The 14,697-nt window shown below is 45.0% G+C and overlaps 1 protein-coding gene across 3 annotated transcripts in view; it reads left to right on the forward strand.

The window, feature by feature from the left end:
• Kif26b (kinesin family member 26B) overlaps positions 1 to 14,697 on the forward strand; it is a 428,644-nt gene that overhangs the window by 364,674 nt on the left and 49,273 nt on the right. For all 3 annotated transcript variants that reach the window (XM_076914586.1, XM_034520916.2, XM_076914588.1), the window contains one exon: positions 803 to 986. In XM_076914586.1, the coding sequence (XP_076770701.1) occupies positions 803 to 986 (184 nt within the window). The remainder of the gene's footprint in view (positions 1 to 802; positions 987 to 14,697) is intronic.

A 14,697-nucleotide genomic window follows, 5' to 3' on the forward strand; every position in this document is an offset into this window, starting at 1 on the left:
TTTATGAGATAAGCATGTGCTAGCACTAACCCCCTGATACAACCCCTTGCTAGCTGTGAAATATTTAAAACCAAGTTATGTCCAATAAATGTGGACAATCTTACTTTTCAGAAACAAACTAAGCTGGGTTGCCTTAGCCATTCAAGTCCTAGCCACAAAAGCACGAGGATTAGAATTCAGATTCCCAAAACCCACATAAATGCTGGCTGGGTGTGACTCCCTGACTATAATTCTAGCCTTGAAAGCAGAAGTTCTCAACCTTCCTAATGCTGTGACCTTTTAATAGACTTCATTGTGTTGTGAACCCAACCATAAAATTATTTCATTGCTCCTTCATTACTGTAATTTTGCTACTGTTATGAATTGTAAAGTAAATACCTTTGTTTTCTGATGGTCTTTGGCAACCCCTCTGAAAGGGTCATTGTCACCCCCCACAAAGGGTCATGACCCATAGGTTGAGAACCACTGCCCTAAAGAGAGACAGGATCTACAGAGCAGGCTTGCCAAAAAAAAAAATTCTTTATATCTGGAATTCTGGGATCAATTGAGAGACCTTCCCATGTTGAACAATCAAGGATAATTCCCAGTGTTAACCCCAGGGTTCTACAGGCACACAAGTGTGCCCACACACATGCAAACATGCCTATACTCACATACATCCCCATGCATACATGAAAAATGTATGAAACAAATTTACTAAGCTGAGTTTGGCCTATGTGTACAGGACCTGGTTTCAGAAGGACTTCTGGCCTTACAGAGTGGACTGAGCCTGTAGTCTCAGCTCTTACTTTCTGTCCACCAGCTGCAGAACCAGAGTGAGCTGCGGGCCCCCACCGCAGAGAAAGCTGCCTTCTTCCTGGACGCTGCCATTGCCTCGAGGCGAAGCAACCAACAGGACTGTGATGAGGATGACCACCGCAACTCCCACATGCTCTTCACCCTGCACATCTACCAGTACCGGATGGAGAAGAGCGGGAAGGGTGGAAGTAAGTCCATCTTAGCCAGCCCCAGCACTGGCTCTGGCCAGCCAGCAGCACCCTCCCTTAGCAGAGGGTGTGGCACTCACTTGCAGCTCAGTGGTCAGATTTTGAGCTGTACAGGGACAAAAGGGTAGCTTTGGCAATGATAATGTACAAATGGCACTGCCCTGGTTGTGTGAAACAGATGTTGAACTCTTTATTTCTGATCACAAGTCCTACAGGGATCACTACCTGACTACCTGTTATGTCAGGGCTCTCCAGAGTAACAGCTTACAAGAATTTACAGAATGACACACACTCTCTCTCTTTCTCAATCTCTTTCTCTTTCTCTCTCTCTCTCTCTCTCTCTCTCTCTCTCTCTGTGTGTGTGTGTGTGTGTGTCTTCCTACTTCAAAGATCCAGATTAGAAGTAAATTTTTCTACTTCAAATTAAGCAGAAATCCCTCTCAGATGTGCCCTCTGTATGGGGATTTTAGTTCATTCCAGATGTAGTCAAGTTGACAACCAAGAATAGCCATCACCCCAACCCACCAAAACCAATAGTAAGCCACCAGAGGGCTTCCCAGCATGCTATTTGTCACCATGTTGAGTCTGCCTTATGGCTAGGAAGTAATAGTCATGTTTCCAAATAGTTTATCATACTTTGATAGAACAGCCAGGTGCAGGTTGTTCCCTTTTATGTTGCCTGTTTAAATGCTAACACAGTGCTTGCTCTGTGACAGAGCCAAAAAGCCAGACCCCAGCTCTGTTCACAATCCAGCCTTCCTCTTTTTTCAAAGCTAAGTCTAGGCTTGAAGCAATTACTCATCTTTGCCTGTCAGCAGTATACACTCTAGGCCCACCAGAGTTGGGTACCAACACTTAAATGAGCATCTATATTTGGGTATCTTGATCCAGGGGCCAAGTGCTTGCAACAGAGAGCTTTCTGTTCACTAGGCTTTCTGACAAGACCTAAGCCACAGGGCTGGGCTACTGGGGCAGGGACTCCCACAACTCTCAAGAACATCTTGGTAGGGCTTCCAAAGCCCAAGCAACTAGCCCCAGTTCTTCTTGAATGATTGTGGATGCCAGGAAAGCAGCAAAACCTGAGTGAGGAGAGAAAACTTGTCTCAAGAACTATAAGAAGAGGCCTTATTCCAAAGAAAATCTGAAATTAAAACATCCACCTATGACCCATGAACAGGGAGACACACATAGTTTCTCCTCAAGTGTCTTTGTTGCCCAGAAGACTTGCAAATGTTCCTAAAGATAGTTCTCTGGGGTCCTGGTGTCCTCAACTGGAAAATCCTCTCTCCCACCTCATTGCTCCATTGGCCTGACCCCTCCCACACTTCCTACTCTTTAGGGTTTGTTGACTTGTCTGCTTGCTTTCAAGGTTGTTTTGGTTTTGTGAAACAATGTCTCACTATTTAGCTTGGGTATCCTTGAACTGGCAATCCTCCTGCCTCAACCTCCAGAGTGCCAGATTGCAGCCATGTACCCACCACCCCTAATTTAGCTACAGTGTTTTCCAGTCTTAGATGCAGGTTTCTTGAGGAATAATTTGTATCCAGTGGCCTGAAAAGTTCTCTTTGCTCTTTATAGTCGGCCCTTAACCCACCTCTAGTCTCTGGCGGGCACTCTCTGTTTCTGTCTGCCTTGACCTTTACCCAGAGTAGTATGTGAATCAATCCTGTGACCCAAATGGGTCTCTTTGTGCCTGACTTCTTTCATTTAACACGATGCTCATGAGATTTGTTTCTCTGGCTAATGTATCACTTATTCACTTATCTTCCTTGTTCTTTGCCATCTTGTTTTGACTGGCCCTGAGACTTGCCTCCCATCCCCACCAGGTTAAAGAATGAAAACAGCCACCTGGAGCTGGGGTTCCGCTAGTCAAGGCCACCTGCACAGATCTGGAAAGCAGATGGGCAATTCCCCAGGAATCTGGAACCCCTGGCTGTCACTTGTCACTCTGGGAGAGCACCACCCTAAAGGGTACCGTTATTAAGTTGGACCGATCTCCCCAGACAGCCTGAGATTGTGAGGGTTTGACTGGGAACACTGGGACATGTTGAATGGGAATCTTTTAAAGGACACTAATTCTCAAAGGGGAGTTCACACCATGTCAAGCACTTGAATTTAGCATCACAATCTTGAGGCCGGAAACAGGACTCAGGACTAGACCAGGAGCTCAGAAATCTGCAGCTGAACGGGAGTTCCTTTCTCCCAGCATTCCTGGGAGCTGGCTTTAAGTCCCACCCTTGCTGCTTTCTCTGGGTAATGTCTTAGCAAGTCAATGTGAGAATTGACACACTTTTATTTTAGTCATTTAAACAGCTGTCAATAGTAACAATCATCACAGTCTGCATTGAGCTCTGACATGGTCAGCAAAGGCTTTGCCTCAGACACGGGTTCCCAAAGGCACGGAGCAGAGAGGTCCAGAGGGCCCAAAGAGTTGTACACCAAGGAGCAACTCTCTTTTGGTGTTTCATTTTTTATTTCTTTCTCTTATTTGCATCTTAGAATCTGAAAGTTGAAGCAAACAGTAAAAATGCAGAAAGATTTCACCGAAGTGCTTCAAATGCAAAAATTTGAATTTCTGACTCCACCACAATGTAAGAGGACATTCTCTAAAACTGAAGACTTGCTCCCAAGTTGATCCTACCAAATCCTAAGCACTTATCAAATATTTAACATCTAACTCATCTTTTTTATTTCTAAGTTGTGCATGAAAATTGCTTTTAAATAATAAATTCAGGTGAAAGGAGAAGGCAGGTAATGGCTTCCAGACCTCTCAGGTGATGCCCAGGGTTGCAGCAAACTAGATGAGAGAAGGGGAGGCTCCAGGCTGCTGAGGGCAAAGGGCAAACTGCTCCCACTTGCCAGGGCCCCAGTATCTCAGAGGCAAAGATTCAGACCCAGCCTGGAGCCCAGCGGGGTTTCAATGGATTTACGTGGCTAACCCATAATGAGAAGATTTGGCATGTTATTTAAAATGGAAATTTTGTTTACTTTATATAAGTTGTAATCCCTGTGGACTTGGCAGCCAGAACTCAATTAAAGGAAGGTTTATTAATTAGTCACCCGGCGCGGAAGCAGGAAGAAGAGCTGTTAACCAACTGGGAGAAGCTTGGCCTGATGATGGACTCAGAGGCGATCTCTGCTGCAACAACTAAATATATATAGTGTGTGTGTATGTGCCCAAGTCTTAGACCTATCTATGCATTGCATGTGTACACACACACGGGGGGGGGGGGGGAGAGAGAGGGAGGAAGAGAGAGAGAAAGAGAGAGAGGACTAAAACCTTTCAGTCAAGATAGAAAAGAGCATTCTTTGTTGATATATTGCTGGTTTATAGATAGTATCAGGTTGGGCTTAAACTAGCTCCCCCATTCTCAACATTTTTGGAATTATTAGCAGAGATGGTTCTCCACATTCATGAGTCCTTACTGTTAAATCTGTGAGTGCTTGTGGGCTCTATGCAAATTCAGCCCTGGGGAGAGGCCCCAGTGAGCAGGTGCTGCTCCTCATGATGGGTAACTGAGTCTCTTCAGCGTGGTGAAGCAGTGAAGCCAGTTTCCGTTGTCCTTTTCATGAGCATAGACTGTAAAAGCATTCATGTGTGGTCTGGTGAGATGGCTCAGCAGGTAAAAGTGCTTACCACCCAAACCGGATGCCCTGAGTTCCATCCCAAGAAATCATGGTGAATGAGAGAAATGATTCCATACATGGCATAGCATGCACATACCTGTACTCATACCACATATCATATATATATATATATATATATATATATATATATATATATATATGATAATAATTGATCATTTCAATGCATCTCTTTGATCAACAATCTTATGGACATCCAATGTCCACCACCAACTAACACTGGGCGTCTGATATGTTCTCACCCAGCTTCTTCCTTGGGAGCCATCGTAGTCTAGGCTGTCCACAGATACAGGAATATGTGACTATGTACTGAGGTGGGCATCCGTGCCTGCACTCATCTGGTTACAAGTCTAATCAGACAGTGTCCTTCATCTCAGCTTTCTGGTAGCAGTCAAACACTGCTTACAAAGGCTGCAGAATGACCTAAACCAGCCATGTCCTGCCCAGGACTGTATTGTTCAAATGGCTCAAAAGATCCCTCCATCTGCTCTGTAGATGTGCTTCTAAGGTGGGTGAGCCTCCTACTGTCCCCAGCAGCACCTTCATGCAGGCTTGTTCCACGCCCCTCCAAGTCGCCTTCGCCTGAGAAAGAGACACGTGAGGCAGTGTTTGGGTAGTTACTACAGCGAGGCTTTATTCTTGTATCAGCAGAAGCAGAAGACACCAAGCCCGGAAAAGGCACTGCTTATATACACCCTAGAGTGGTATGTTCACTTCTGATTGGCTATTCACTCATCACCCCCTATTATACCCCGGGATGGGCAGTGACTTTGGCGGGCTTTTGCCTTTTGCATCTGCACAGTTAGTTGTTTACTTGTGGGAGCACAGGATGCCCACACCATCTTGTAATGGTGAATGCTGTCACACTCACCGCGACTCCTAACATCTCCCTCTATCAATTTTATTAAGATGGAACAGCCTTTTGCCTATCAAGCACGGCACAAACTCAGTGAGGGAAAGCAGAGGCCTGATCCCCTGTGCAAAATGAGATATTGTAATGGGTTTCTTCTCTTGTTGTCGTGCAATGAGTAATACTTCCCATACCCATCTCGATGCCTTTTGACGGGGAAAGGGAGCCTCCGACCTGGGGCGCCACCAGGGGAGGAGGTTTCTTGGCATCAAACTTTTGTGCAATCAGGCATACTTTCGGGAAATCTATCCACACTCGTGGAACATTCCCTGTCGAGTACCCACTCGCAAACACCTCTAAATATTTAGGTACCATGGTTATTCAGGCAAGGGCTGGCTAGACTTAGACCTCTCATCGACACAGTGCAATGGGCTGAACCCTTGGGGTGCATCGACTGGGGGTCTCAGTCATCAGTTACTTTCTTAGCATAGATAGCCAAATTTCAGGGGAAGATCCTTGCTCCAGGCTGTGAGTGCTTGGGCGATAGCGACCTTGTCACGTTTTTTGTTGGGCTCTGAGCTTGCAGACCAACCATAACATGAACACTAATCCACAACATAGGGCTGCACCAAACAGGCCTATCCCCACCCTTTAAGAAGGAAAGAAAAGGCAGAAGAAATTCAAGAAGTAAAATCACCAAGGGCAACAGGGTCCACTCGTGTTCCATCAAGGCTCAAGATCCGGATCTGCAATTGCTGCTGCATCTGGTCCAGCTCCCTAGTCCACTTCCCTTGTAAATAAGCAGAAAGATTATGGCTTTGAATAAATGTATCATTCATAAATCTCAGAGGTGTAATACATAGATGTGGGGTTGCTGACACTCAGCTCATTTGAACCACATCTGTGAGTTGTTCCACATGGGCTTGGAGCAAATCAACTCTCTGATTGACCAACAGAATGTCTGATGCCAAATGTGAACCCATTTTCTGTAGAGTGGTCAAAGCCTCAGAAGTCTTTTCTGAAATTTGATTAACAACAGTAGCTATTGTAACTTGATTAGCCATAGCTATGCCGGCTGTCACAGCTGCAGCTGCAGAGATGGTAATAGCAGTGATAATGGCTGCAGTAATGCCAAAGTCTCTTTTATGTCTTATTAATGATGTTATAGGGAAAGTTTCAGGATCGGCTTCTACTGGGATGGGCACAAAGGTAGGCACGTGCACAACCAAGGCTAGGTCTAGTGATCCATTCCAGCATTGTGCTAAAAAGCATGTAACATTCTTACAATCCAAGATATCAGAATTATTTTGAAAGTTGGATAACATAAAGAAAAATGGGGGGGGGGGGGTCCACACACACTGACACCGGTTGTGCAGATGCATTCCCAAACACCTTATTAACTTTAATGTTATCCAAATGGCTAGAGATATTAGATCGTGTAGCTGAAACGTTTTGTTTCATGAAATATACCATTCAACAAGGCAAAGGCAGATACACTGGCACTAGCTCCAGCCTCATTACTCAACACCCAATGATAAAAGGGCCAAATATTTTCTATGTCAGTGCTCTTACCTGTATTATTCATTATAGCCAAATCGAGAGGAGGGGATAAATTAAATCCTCTGGCAATTTGTTTTTTGGGTTTAATCTTAGACTGGCAAGGTGAAAACACCACTGGAAAGGACAAATCTGGATAGCACCACGGTATCATCTGTTGCAAAGTGGCATTATTGGTATGCCAATTGGACCTCTTAATTATAGTAACATTACTTCTAATCATGGTGGTGGTAATGTTTATAGGTGCTGATTAATTCAGACCGACATTTCCCGGTCCTTCCATCTGTCCTGAACTAATCTGATTCAAGACAGCCCCTAGCACTCCTGTCTCCACCTTACTGTAAGTCACAGGATCCACCCAATTAGCAAGAGTAGCTTTCTTAAGAATCATGCAAGGTGTATGTAGTTTACTTGTATTATTATCCTTGTTTGCTGCCACAAAACAAAGTGTAAAATTTAATGGAAACTTGTAGCATTATATAACTCAGGCTGCTGGTGGGTGCGCCGTGAGCATGGGGCATCCATGTAACACTCAGTAGCTGTAAACAATGGCAGCACTGCAGAATTTGAATGTACTTGCATGGGAACAGGCCAAGATCTAACTATGGCCCATAGTGGTATACTTATCCCCAAATTGAACATCAGCATCAGGAGAATCAGAGCCATCATCTTGTAATCTAGCTTCATTCTTCACGATCTACACCAGCCTCATGGGGCCCCAAATTGGATTGTCTTCACTCTGTGGAAAAATACAGACAGCTCCCCTCCCCGGCCATGGCCTTGGAGAAGGACAGCAGCCATCTCTAAATTTGCTGCTGCAAGTCCTGCATTAGTAAAGGAACCTCCCAAGCCGCGACAGACTCTTAACTAGTCTTGTAGCCCCTTGGCTCTCCGAGGAGCAATGGCTGCACGGCATTCAGCTGTGGCATTTTCAAAGATCATCTGTTCAATTAATGGCATTGCTTGCTCTGGTTCCCCCAAAGATTCTGCCAGCGGCCTCAGTCATATGGGCCACAAAGTCAGAGAAGGACTCACTGGTCCCCTGAGTTATTTTGGACAAATAAAGATTACTCCCTTCTCTCCTGGGGAGAGACTTCCAGGCCTTAACAAAAGCTGTCGCTATTTGTGCGTGGACCTGCCAAGGGTGAGTTGTCTGGTCGTTCGTGTGTACGCCAACTCCAGCCAGCATGTCAAAAGTCCATAATTGTTGTCCCTCAGTGTTTGCATTAATCCTGGCTTGTGCTTGCAGTGCCTCGTGCCACAAGGCCTTCCACTCTAGGTATTGGCCCATATTGTTAAGTACCGCCTTCACCATGTCCTGCCAGTCTCCTGGCATCATAGCAGCTGTACTTAATCTCTCCACTTGGGATACAGTAAAATTAGCCCCAATTCCATATGCACGTACTGCCTCAGCTAATTCTTTGACCTGCCTATACTCTACTGGGGCATGAACACATGTGCTCCTTCTGCCGCTTCAAAGACTGGAAATGCCAGCTGTAGCTGTCTCCGATCTCCTGGGCTGAGAAATGAATTAGAGGCACTGCCCGGGGCATAGGCCGGAGGCAAGGGCAGGGCCGAGGGACTCAAGGTCTTTCTTAATCTTATCTCAGAACGGTTATTTTTTGCATAGGCGGCTGCCTCATGCTCTAGGCTCTCTTCCTCTCCTTGCGTTAGGTCTTCCTCGGAGCTGCTAAGGTCTATGGCGGCAAGCTCCTTAATGGGGTAAAGGGGGGGTCCTTTTGACCTCCACTCTCTCTTCACCAGCCGGTGAAGGGTCCTTAACCTTAACAGGCCCTGCAGTGGCCCCTGTTCCTTTTGAGTACTCTTTTCTTTGACCAGGCTCCTTGCCCTGTTTCTGTTGCCCAGGCTTTTTTGCCTGCTTCTCCTTTCCAGGCTCCTTGGCCTTATCCTTTTCCCCAGGCTCCTTGGCCTGATGCCGGCTAACATGCTCTGTTTCTGATACCCTGTAGTGGACCTCTCCTGAAACCTCTTGACTTGCACTAATAGCTGTGCTGCGAGCTGGATCCTCACAACACAAATAAGCTAAAAGCGAAAGCAACACAAACAAGAGGCCAACTAGTGCAGCGACGACAATGGGTGACAATCTGCTCGAAACGAAGGCTTCCACCCCAAACATATCTCTCAGAGACGTACCTCGATCCTGTAGTCTTTTAACCTGCCCCGAATCTCGGGGGGGGGGGGGGGGTCTCCGCAGCGCCTTGAAATTCCCGGGTTTCGGCACCAGATTGTTCCGCGCCCCTCTGAGTCCCCTTCGCCTGCGAAAGAGACACGAGAGGCAGTGTTCGGGTGGTTACTACAGTGAGGCTTTATTCTTGTATCAGCAGAAGCAGAAGACACCAAGCCCGGAAAAGGCACTGCTTATATACACCCTAGAGTAGTGTGTTCACTTCTGATTGGCTGTTCACTCATCACCCCCTATTATACCCCGGGATGGGCAGTGACTTTGGTGCGCTTTTGCCTTTTGCATCTGCACAGTTAGTTGTTTACTTGTGGGAGCACAGGATGCCCGCGCCATCTTGTAATGGCGAATGTTGTCATGCTCACCGTGGCTCCTAACACAGGCTAGTGCTGTGGGTTTGCTAACTTCACTGAGAGAAGATGGTCAGTTCTCTGTGAACTGACCTGAACAGGTAGATGGAAGAATACTGCAGGACTCCCAGCTCCTTAGCCAGAGTCAATTTGAAGTGACACTACCTACTCTGTGCTTGCATTTTTAATCTCTCCCATCATCACTGTCAGAGCTGCCTCACCTCAGGATGGAGGGAAGGGAAAGAAACAGTAAGAGTAAAGGGTCTCAAGCCTTCTTCCTCCATAAGAGCCTGCCTGTTCCTCACAACTTCCCAGAATCTCCTGGCTACATAAGATTCTTCTCCTTAGAACCCCATAGCATCTTCTGCCCCATTCTCCCTTACAGCTTTCTCTCCCATGCTTGTTGGGATCCACTAGGCTATGTACTGAGGACAGACAACTCATGGAGATCCTCATCTTGGATCTCCATGGTGCCGATCCCGTGCCTGCATGCCAGTACTCAGTACCTGTGTATTATATTCAATGGAATGTGTGCTGTATTTCAACCCCAACTTCCTCTACCATATAAAACAGCTAGTTTGGGAAAGCAAGACCAACTCATTGAATTAACTAGGGGATTAGTAAGGCATATCTCCAAGTGTGCATGTAAGGGCGACTCCAGAGACGATAGACCCTGAGGGCTCTGACCTAATGAATGGTTTAATGCCTTCAAATTTTGTGTTGATGATTGAGGGGCGGGAGAGACAGGAATGGGGCCTCACTGGGAGAAGCAGATTTCTGGGGATCATAGATTTCAAGGGTAGATCTTGGCCCTTGCCTCTGACTGTTTCTTTATGCTTCCTGTGACATGAGCAATCTCTTCCACTACACATTTTTGCCACGATGTTCAGCCTTACCTTATGGAGTGGTCAGGCAACCATGGACTGACACTAGGACACTGAGCCAAGATTCATTCTTCTACCTTTAGATCATGTGTTGCAAATATCTAACCCAGCGTGCAAACCACCCTTGGGCAGGCTGGTGCTGTAGGTACACTAAGTATACTGCCAGAAGTTGGTCAGTTCACAGGGAAAGTCCACTAAGCAGGGGAACCATATCAAAAGATATATGTGTGTAACAAGTGTGTGTTTATTCATATTGATCTTAGGGGCACACAGCAGGGATTTCCCTTTGAGATGACCTTTCAACTTCCCAACTTTCATGTTCTATACACTGATTTTAATCGCCTTTACTTACGTTTCCTCAGAGAGATTCAAGAACTTACAAGTTCCATTTACTACCAAATGAAACTTTTTTCTGGCTTCTTTTTCTTTTTTCTTTTTTTTTTTCCAACTCTAATTTCTCACATGTATCTGATTTAACCTGAATCTTTTCTTAAAAAAAAAAAAATCTTCCCAAAATATTAAGCTTAATTTGTACATAAATGTTCAAACTTCATATAAAATAGTGTTTTATTGGTTTCTGTGTTATTTGCATTTTAGCTGCATAATAAATGCAAGTATCGTAAACTGCTGATCTCCTGGTAGATAGACGGTAGATAGACAGCACATCATTTTGGAACCAAAGTGCTTAAACAAAGTGCTTAAACAAGCACTTGGCATGCTGTGGTGCCAGCCAGTGTGATGGGGGAGTGTGACTAACTCACAGAGGTGAATGACAGGGGAGTGTGACTAACTCAGCTGGTGGGAAGACCCTGGATCCTAGACTACAGCCCATGACAGTCGTCTGAAAACTTTGAAATGAATCCCACTGCCCGCTTGTTCTATACTGCAGCCCAATCAAATGGGAAGGCCTGGGAGTGGGGGGCCAGACAGCAGTAATTTGTTCAGGTCTCAGGTGGTTCCAGAGTGCTGCCATATTGGAAGCCACATTCATATAAGACTTGTAGATAGCCATGCATGCTTTACTAGTTCACTTTGGGTTCCCATCTGATTCAGCATTAATTTTCAAAGACATCATGGGTGATTCTTTTTTCAGCATGGACCTCAGCCTTCACATCTATCATTTCAGCCCAGTTAATGTATAATGTAGGCACTAAGTAATATTAGGAGAGTTTAGCATTTCCAAGATCTAGCTGGTACTCAATACAGTGTGATTCAGAAATAGGTAAAATTAGTGCATTGCTCCCTGTGGAGAAAATAAAATACGTGGGCAATTGGTTTGCTCTACCTCTGGATTCAAAACATTAAAAAAAATAATGGGGCTGAGAGTATGGATGAGTTGGAGCCTCGCATGCACAAAGCCCAAAGTTTGATCGCCAGCACCACACAAACTGAGTGTGGTAACACAGGTCTGTTCTCCCAGCACACAAGAGATAGCCACAAATTCTGCCCATCAAAGGTTCAAAGTTACTAGCTTCAGCAATGTAGGAAGTTCAAGGCCAGCCTGGAATAGGTAAAATGCTCTTTTAAAAATAATTGCCAAATTGGAAGACAAATTGGACTATGTTCCTTTAACTCCTATGTTCTTGATCTCAGATCTCAGGAATCTGAAAATCGGATAAGGAACCCGATCCTCACCTGTAGTAATTCCCACACCCTTTGCTCATTCGTTGAGAATGACTTTCTCTGTAGGCACTGTGGTGATGCACACTCTTGATGCTATCAAATAGCCTGTGCCCACTAACTTCTTACCCTGCTAGATTAAATACCATTTGGGAGAGCCAGATTCTCTGACCACCCAAATACCAGTAGGTAGAGGGCAGAGAGCAGCCTTTTCCATTGTGTAAGGGTGCCTCTCGTTCTGAGTCATGCTGGTAATTACAGGTATTTTATAAAACTCTTCAACACAATCTAAGCCACCCTTTGTTCTCGGTGTTCTGTTTCACTGTGTGTACATTATACATTTTATTCCATTACATTAAATGGACTGTTAAGTCTGGAAGTCCAAATTGGTTTCTGTCTCTGCCCTTTCATCTGAGGTGTCTGAGGAATACCTAAGCCCTTTCTCCTATATAATTGGGCTACAAAACAGACGATATTTTGTTTAAAAATAACTGTTTCCCTAGCACACCACCATGAGCCAATCGTGCATGATTTGAATAGGGTAGAAGAAAAATAATATGGCCTCCCCCAAGAAGAGGCTGCCCCCGGGACAGTTGAAAATGAGCGACATGAACTTCATTCATGTCTACAGAGTGGGGACCAAGGTGGAGAAGCTGAAGGGCTTAGCTGCAATGTTATGCTTTCTGGAATGTTCATGGCCAACAGCAGGCAGGGAATTGAGGGCTCCAAGGTGATTTCCCCCAAGTTCTTACCCAACATCAAATCTATGCTTTGCCCTCAGAAATGATCGTTGAGTTCAGGTACCCAGAAGTACCACCTGAACATCCCTTACATGAAGCCAGCTGATGATGTTGGGACTGGCATGAAGAATATATGCATGTGTGCGCACACACCTATGCACAGGCATGGAGAAGCCAAAGGAACATGTCTTGTCTTCTTCTATTGCTCTCTGCCTCGGTCCCTTGAGACAGGGTCTCTACCTCTGAACCTGAAGGTCACTGTTCAGTCAGTCTGGCTGATCAGAGAGTGTCTGGGTTCTACTCATGTGTACACCCATCCCGCTCCTCAGTGCTGGGCTTATGGGCTTTCCTGATCTTTTGTGATGCTGCTGATTCAAACTCAGGTTCTCAGGTTTGCATAGCAAGTGCTCTTACCACTGGGCTCCCCTCTAGGCCCACAGAGAGACAAAAAGTATATTTATTTTCCCTTTATTTGGTAATGATGCTTTTTCTGGATGTTAACTGCTCCTTTGACAACTTTAACCTTTAAAAATGTCTCTGTACTGACTTCTTGTTTCATTCTAAGGAGAACTTGGTCCCTGCACTTACCTTTGTTCCTTTGTATGGAATGTGGTTTTGCTCCTTGGGCCACTTTTCTCTTCTGCTCTGAGCAGTGTGATTATCGTTTGCTTCACTGGCTTTGTTCATTCTTCTTGCTCCTGAGTCTGACTGGGCTTTTTAGATTTATGGGTTGGTGATTTTCATCATTTGGGGAAAGTTTGGGCAGTTATTCATTCAAATGCTGCCCCTGTGTACACTCTCGACATGCAAGCATGTGGATTTTAGACACCTGAAGTTGTTCTGTAACCTTTTAAATTTCCTCCCTCTCTCTCCTTTTCCCACCTCACTCTTTACTTTTGTTGTTTACTTTTATATTTTCTCCATATTTTATTTTGAAGATTTATACTGATATATTATCAGATTTACTAACCTTTCCTTTTACTAACATGTAACCTGCCATGAACTCTCAGATGTAATCCCAACTTTGTTCTTAATCTCTTCAAGGTTATTGTATACACTTTGTTCTTAATCTCTTCAAGGTCATTGTATACACTCTGTTCTAATCGAGACAGGTCTTGTTATAAGCCACCCCTGGGTGGCTGTGTCTCTGCTTGAGCATTTGGACTTCGACACAATGACAGTAACTTCTTTCCATTGCCTTCTCTGTGGGTTCTAATAGCTCTGGTTTTCTGTGTTTATTTCAAAGACTTTTTCATTGTGGGTTGTGGGGCTGCTCCTTTCTATGTTCATTTATCTTTTTACGTGAACTTTTAGATTTTCTGATCTGACTGTTAGGAACGGATGCTCCTGGCATTACCTCAGCAGTTCCCTGTGTGCACCTGCTGTTGAGCACACAGCTGAAGCTTGCAGAGAATGTCTGCAACTCTGAGAGTTCTTTCCTTCCCAGGGTTCTGTCCTGCCCATGGCTGCTGTCTTGGTTTCCCTAGACTTTGGATCCTATCTCTCTTGAGTTCATTGGGTCAATCAGGTGCTATCTGGTCTCTTTGCCCCAAGCCTGGGAACTCTCAGCACAGTTAGATGAGACACCACAAATGTTTGCCTTATTTGTCTCATGTGCCTCAAGAATCGCTCTCCTGTGTCTAATGCCTAGTGTCTTACAAAACAGCTATTTTATACACATTCTGTTTCTTTTTGGTTGCTTTGGATACAAGATGCAGTCTGCTCCCTGTTGCTTTATTGTAGTCTGAATTCACGGGTGAAATTCTTAGCTTTCCTGAACTTTTAATTTTCTCATCTACAAGAAGAGGATGGTGGTGTTTAGATGATTCTGTGTGAGACCTGAATAAGATGGATGTCTGTGCACC

The sequence above is a fragment of the Arvicanthis niloticus genome, chromosome 16 (genome assembly GCF_011762505.2).
Source record: "Arvicanthis niloticus isolate mArvNil1 chromosome 16, mArvNil1.pat.X, whole genome shotgun sequence".
Classification (NCBI taxonomy): Eukaryota; Metazoa; Chordata; class Mammalia; order Rodentia; family Muridae; genus Arvicanthis; species Arvicanthis niloticus.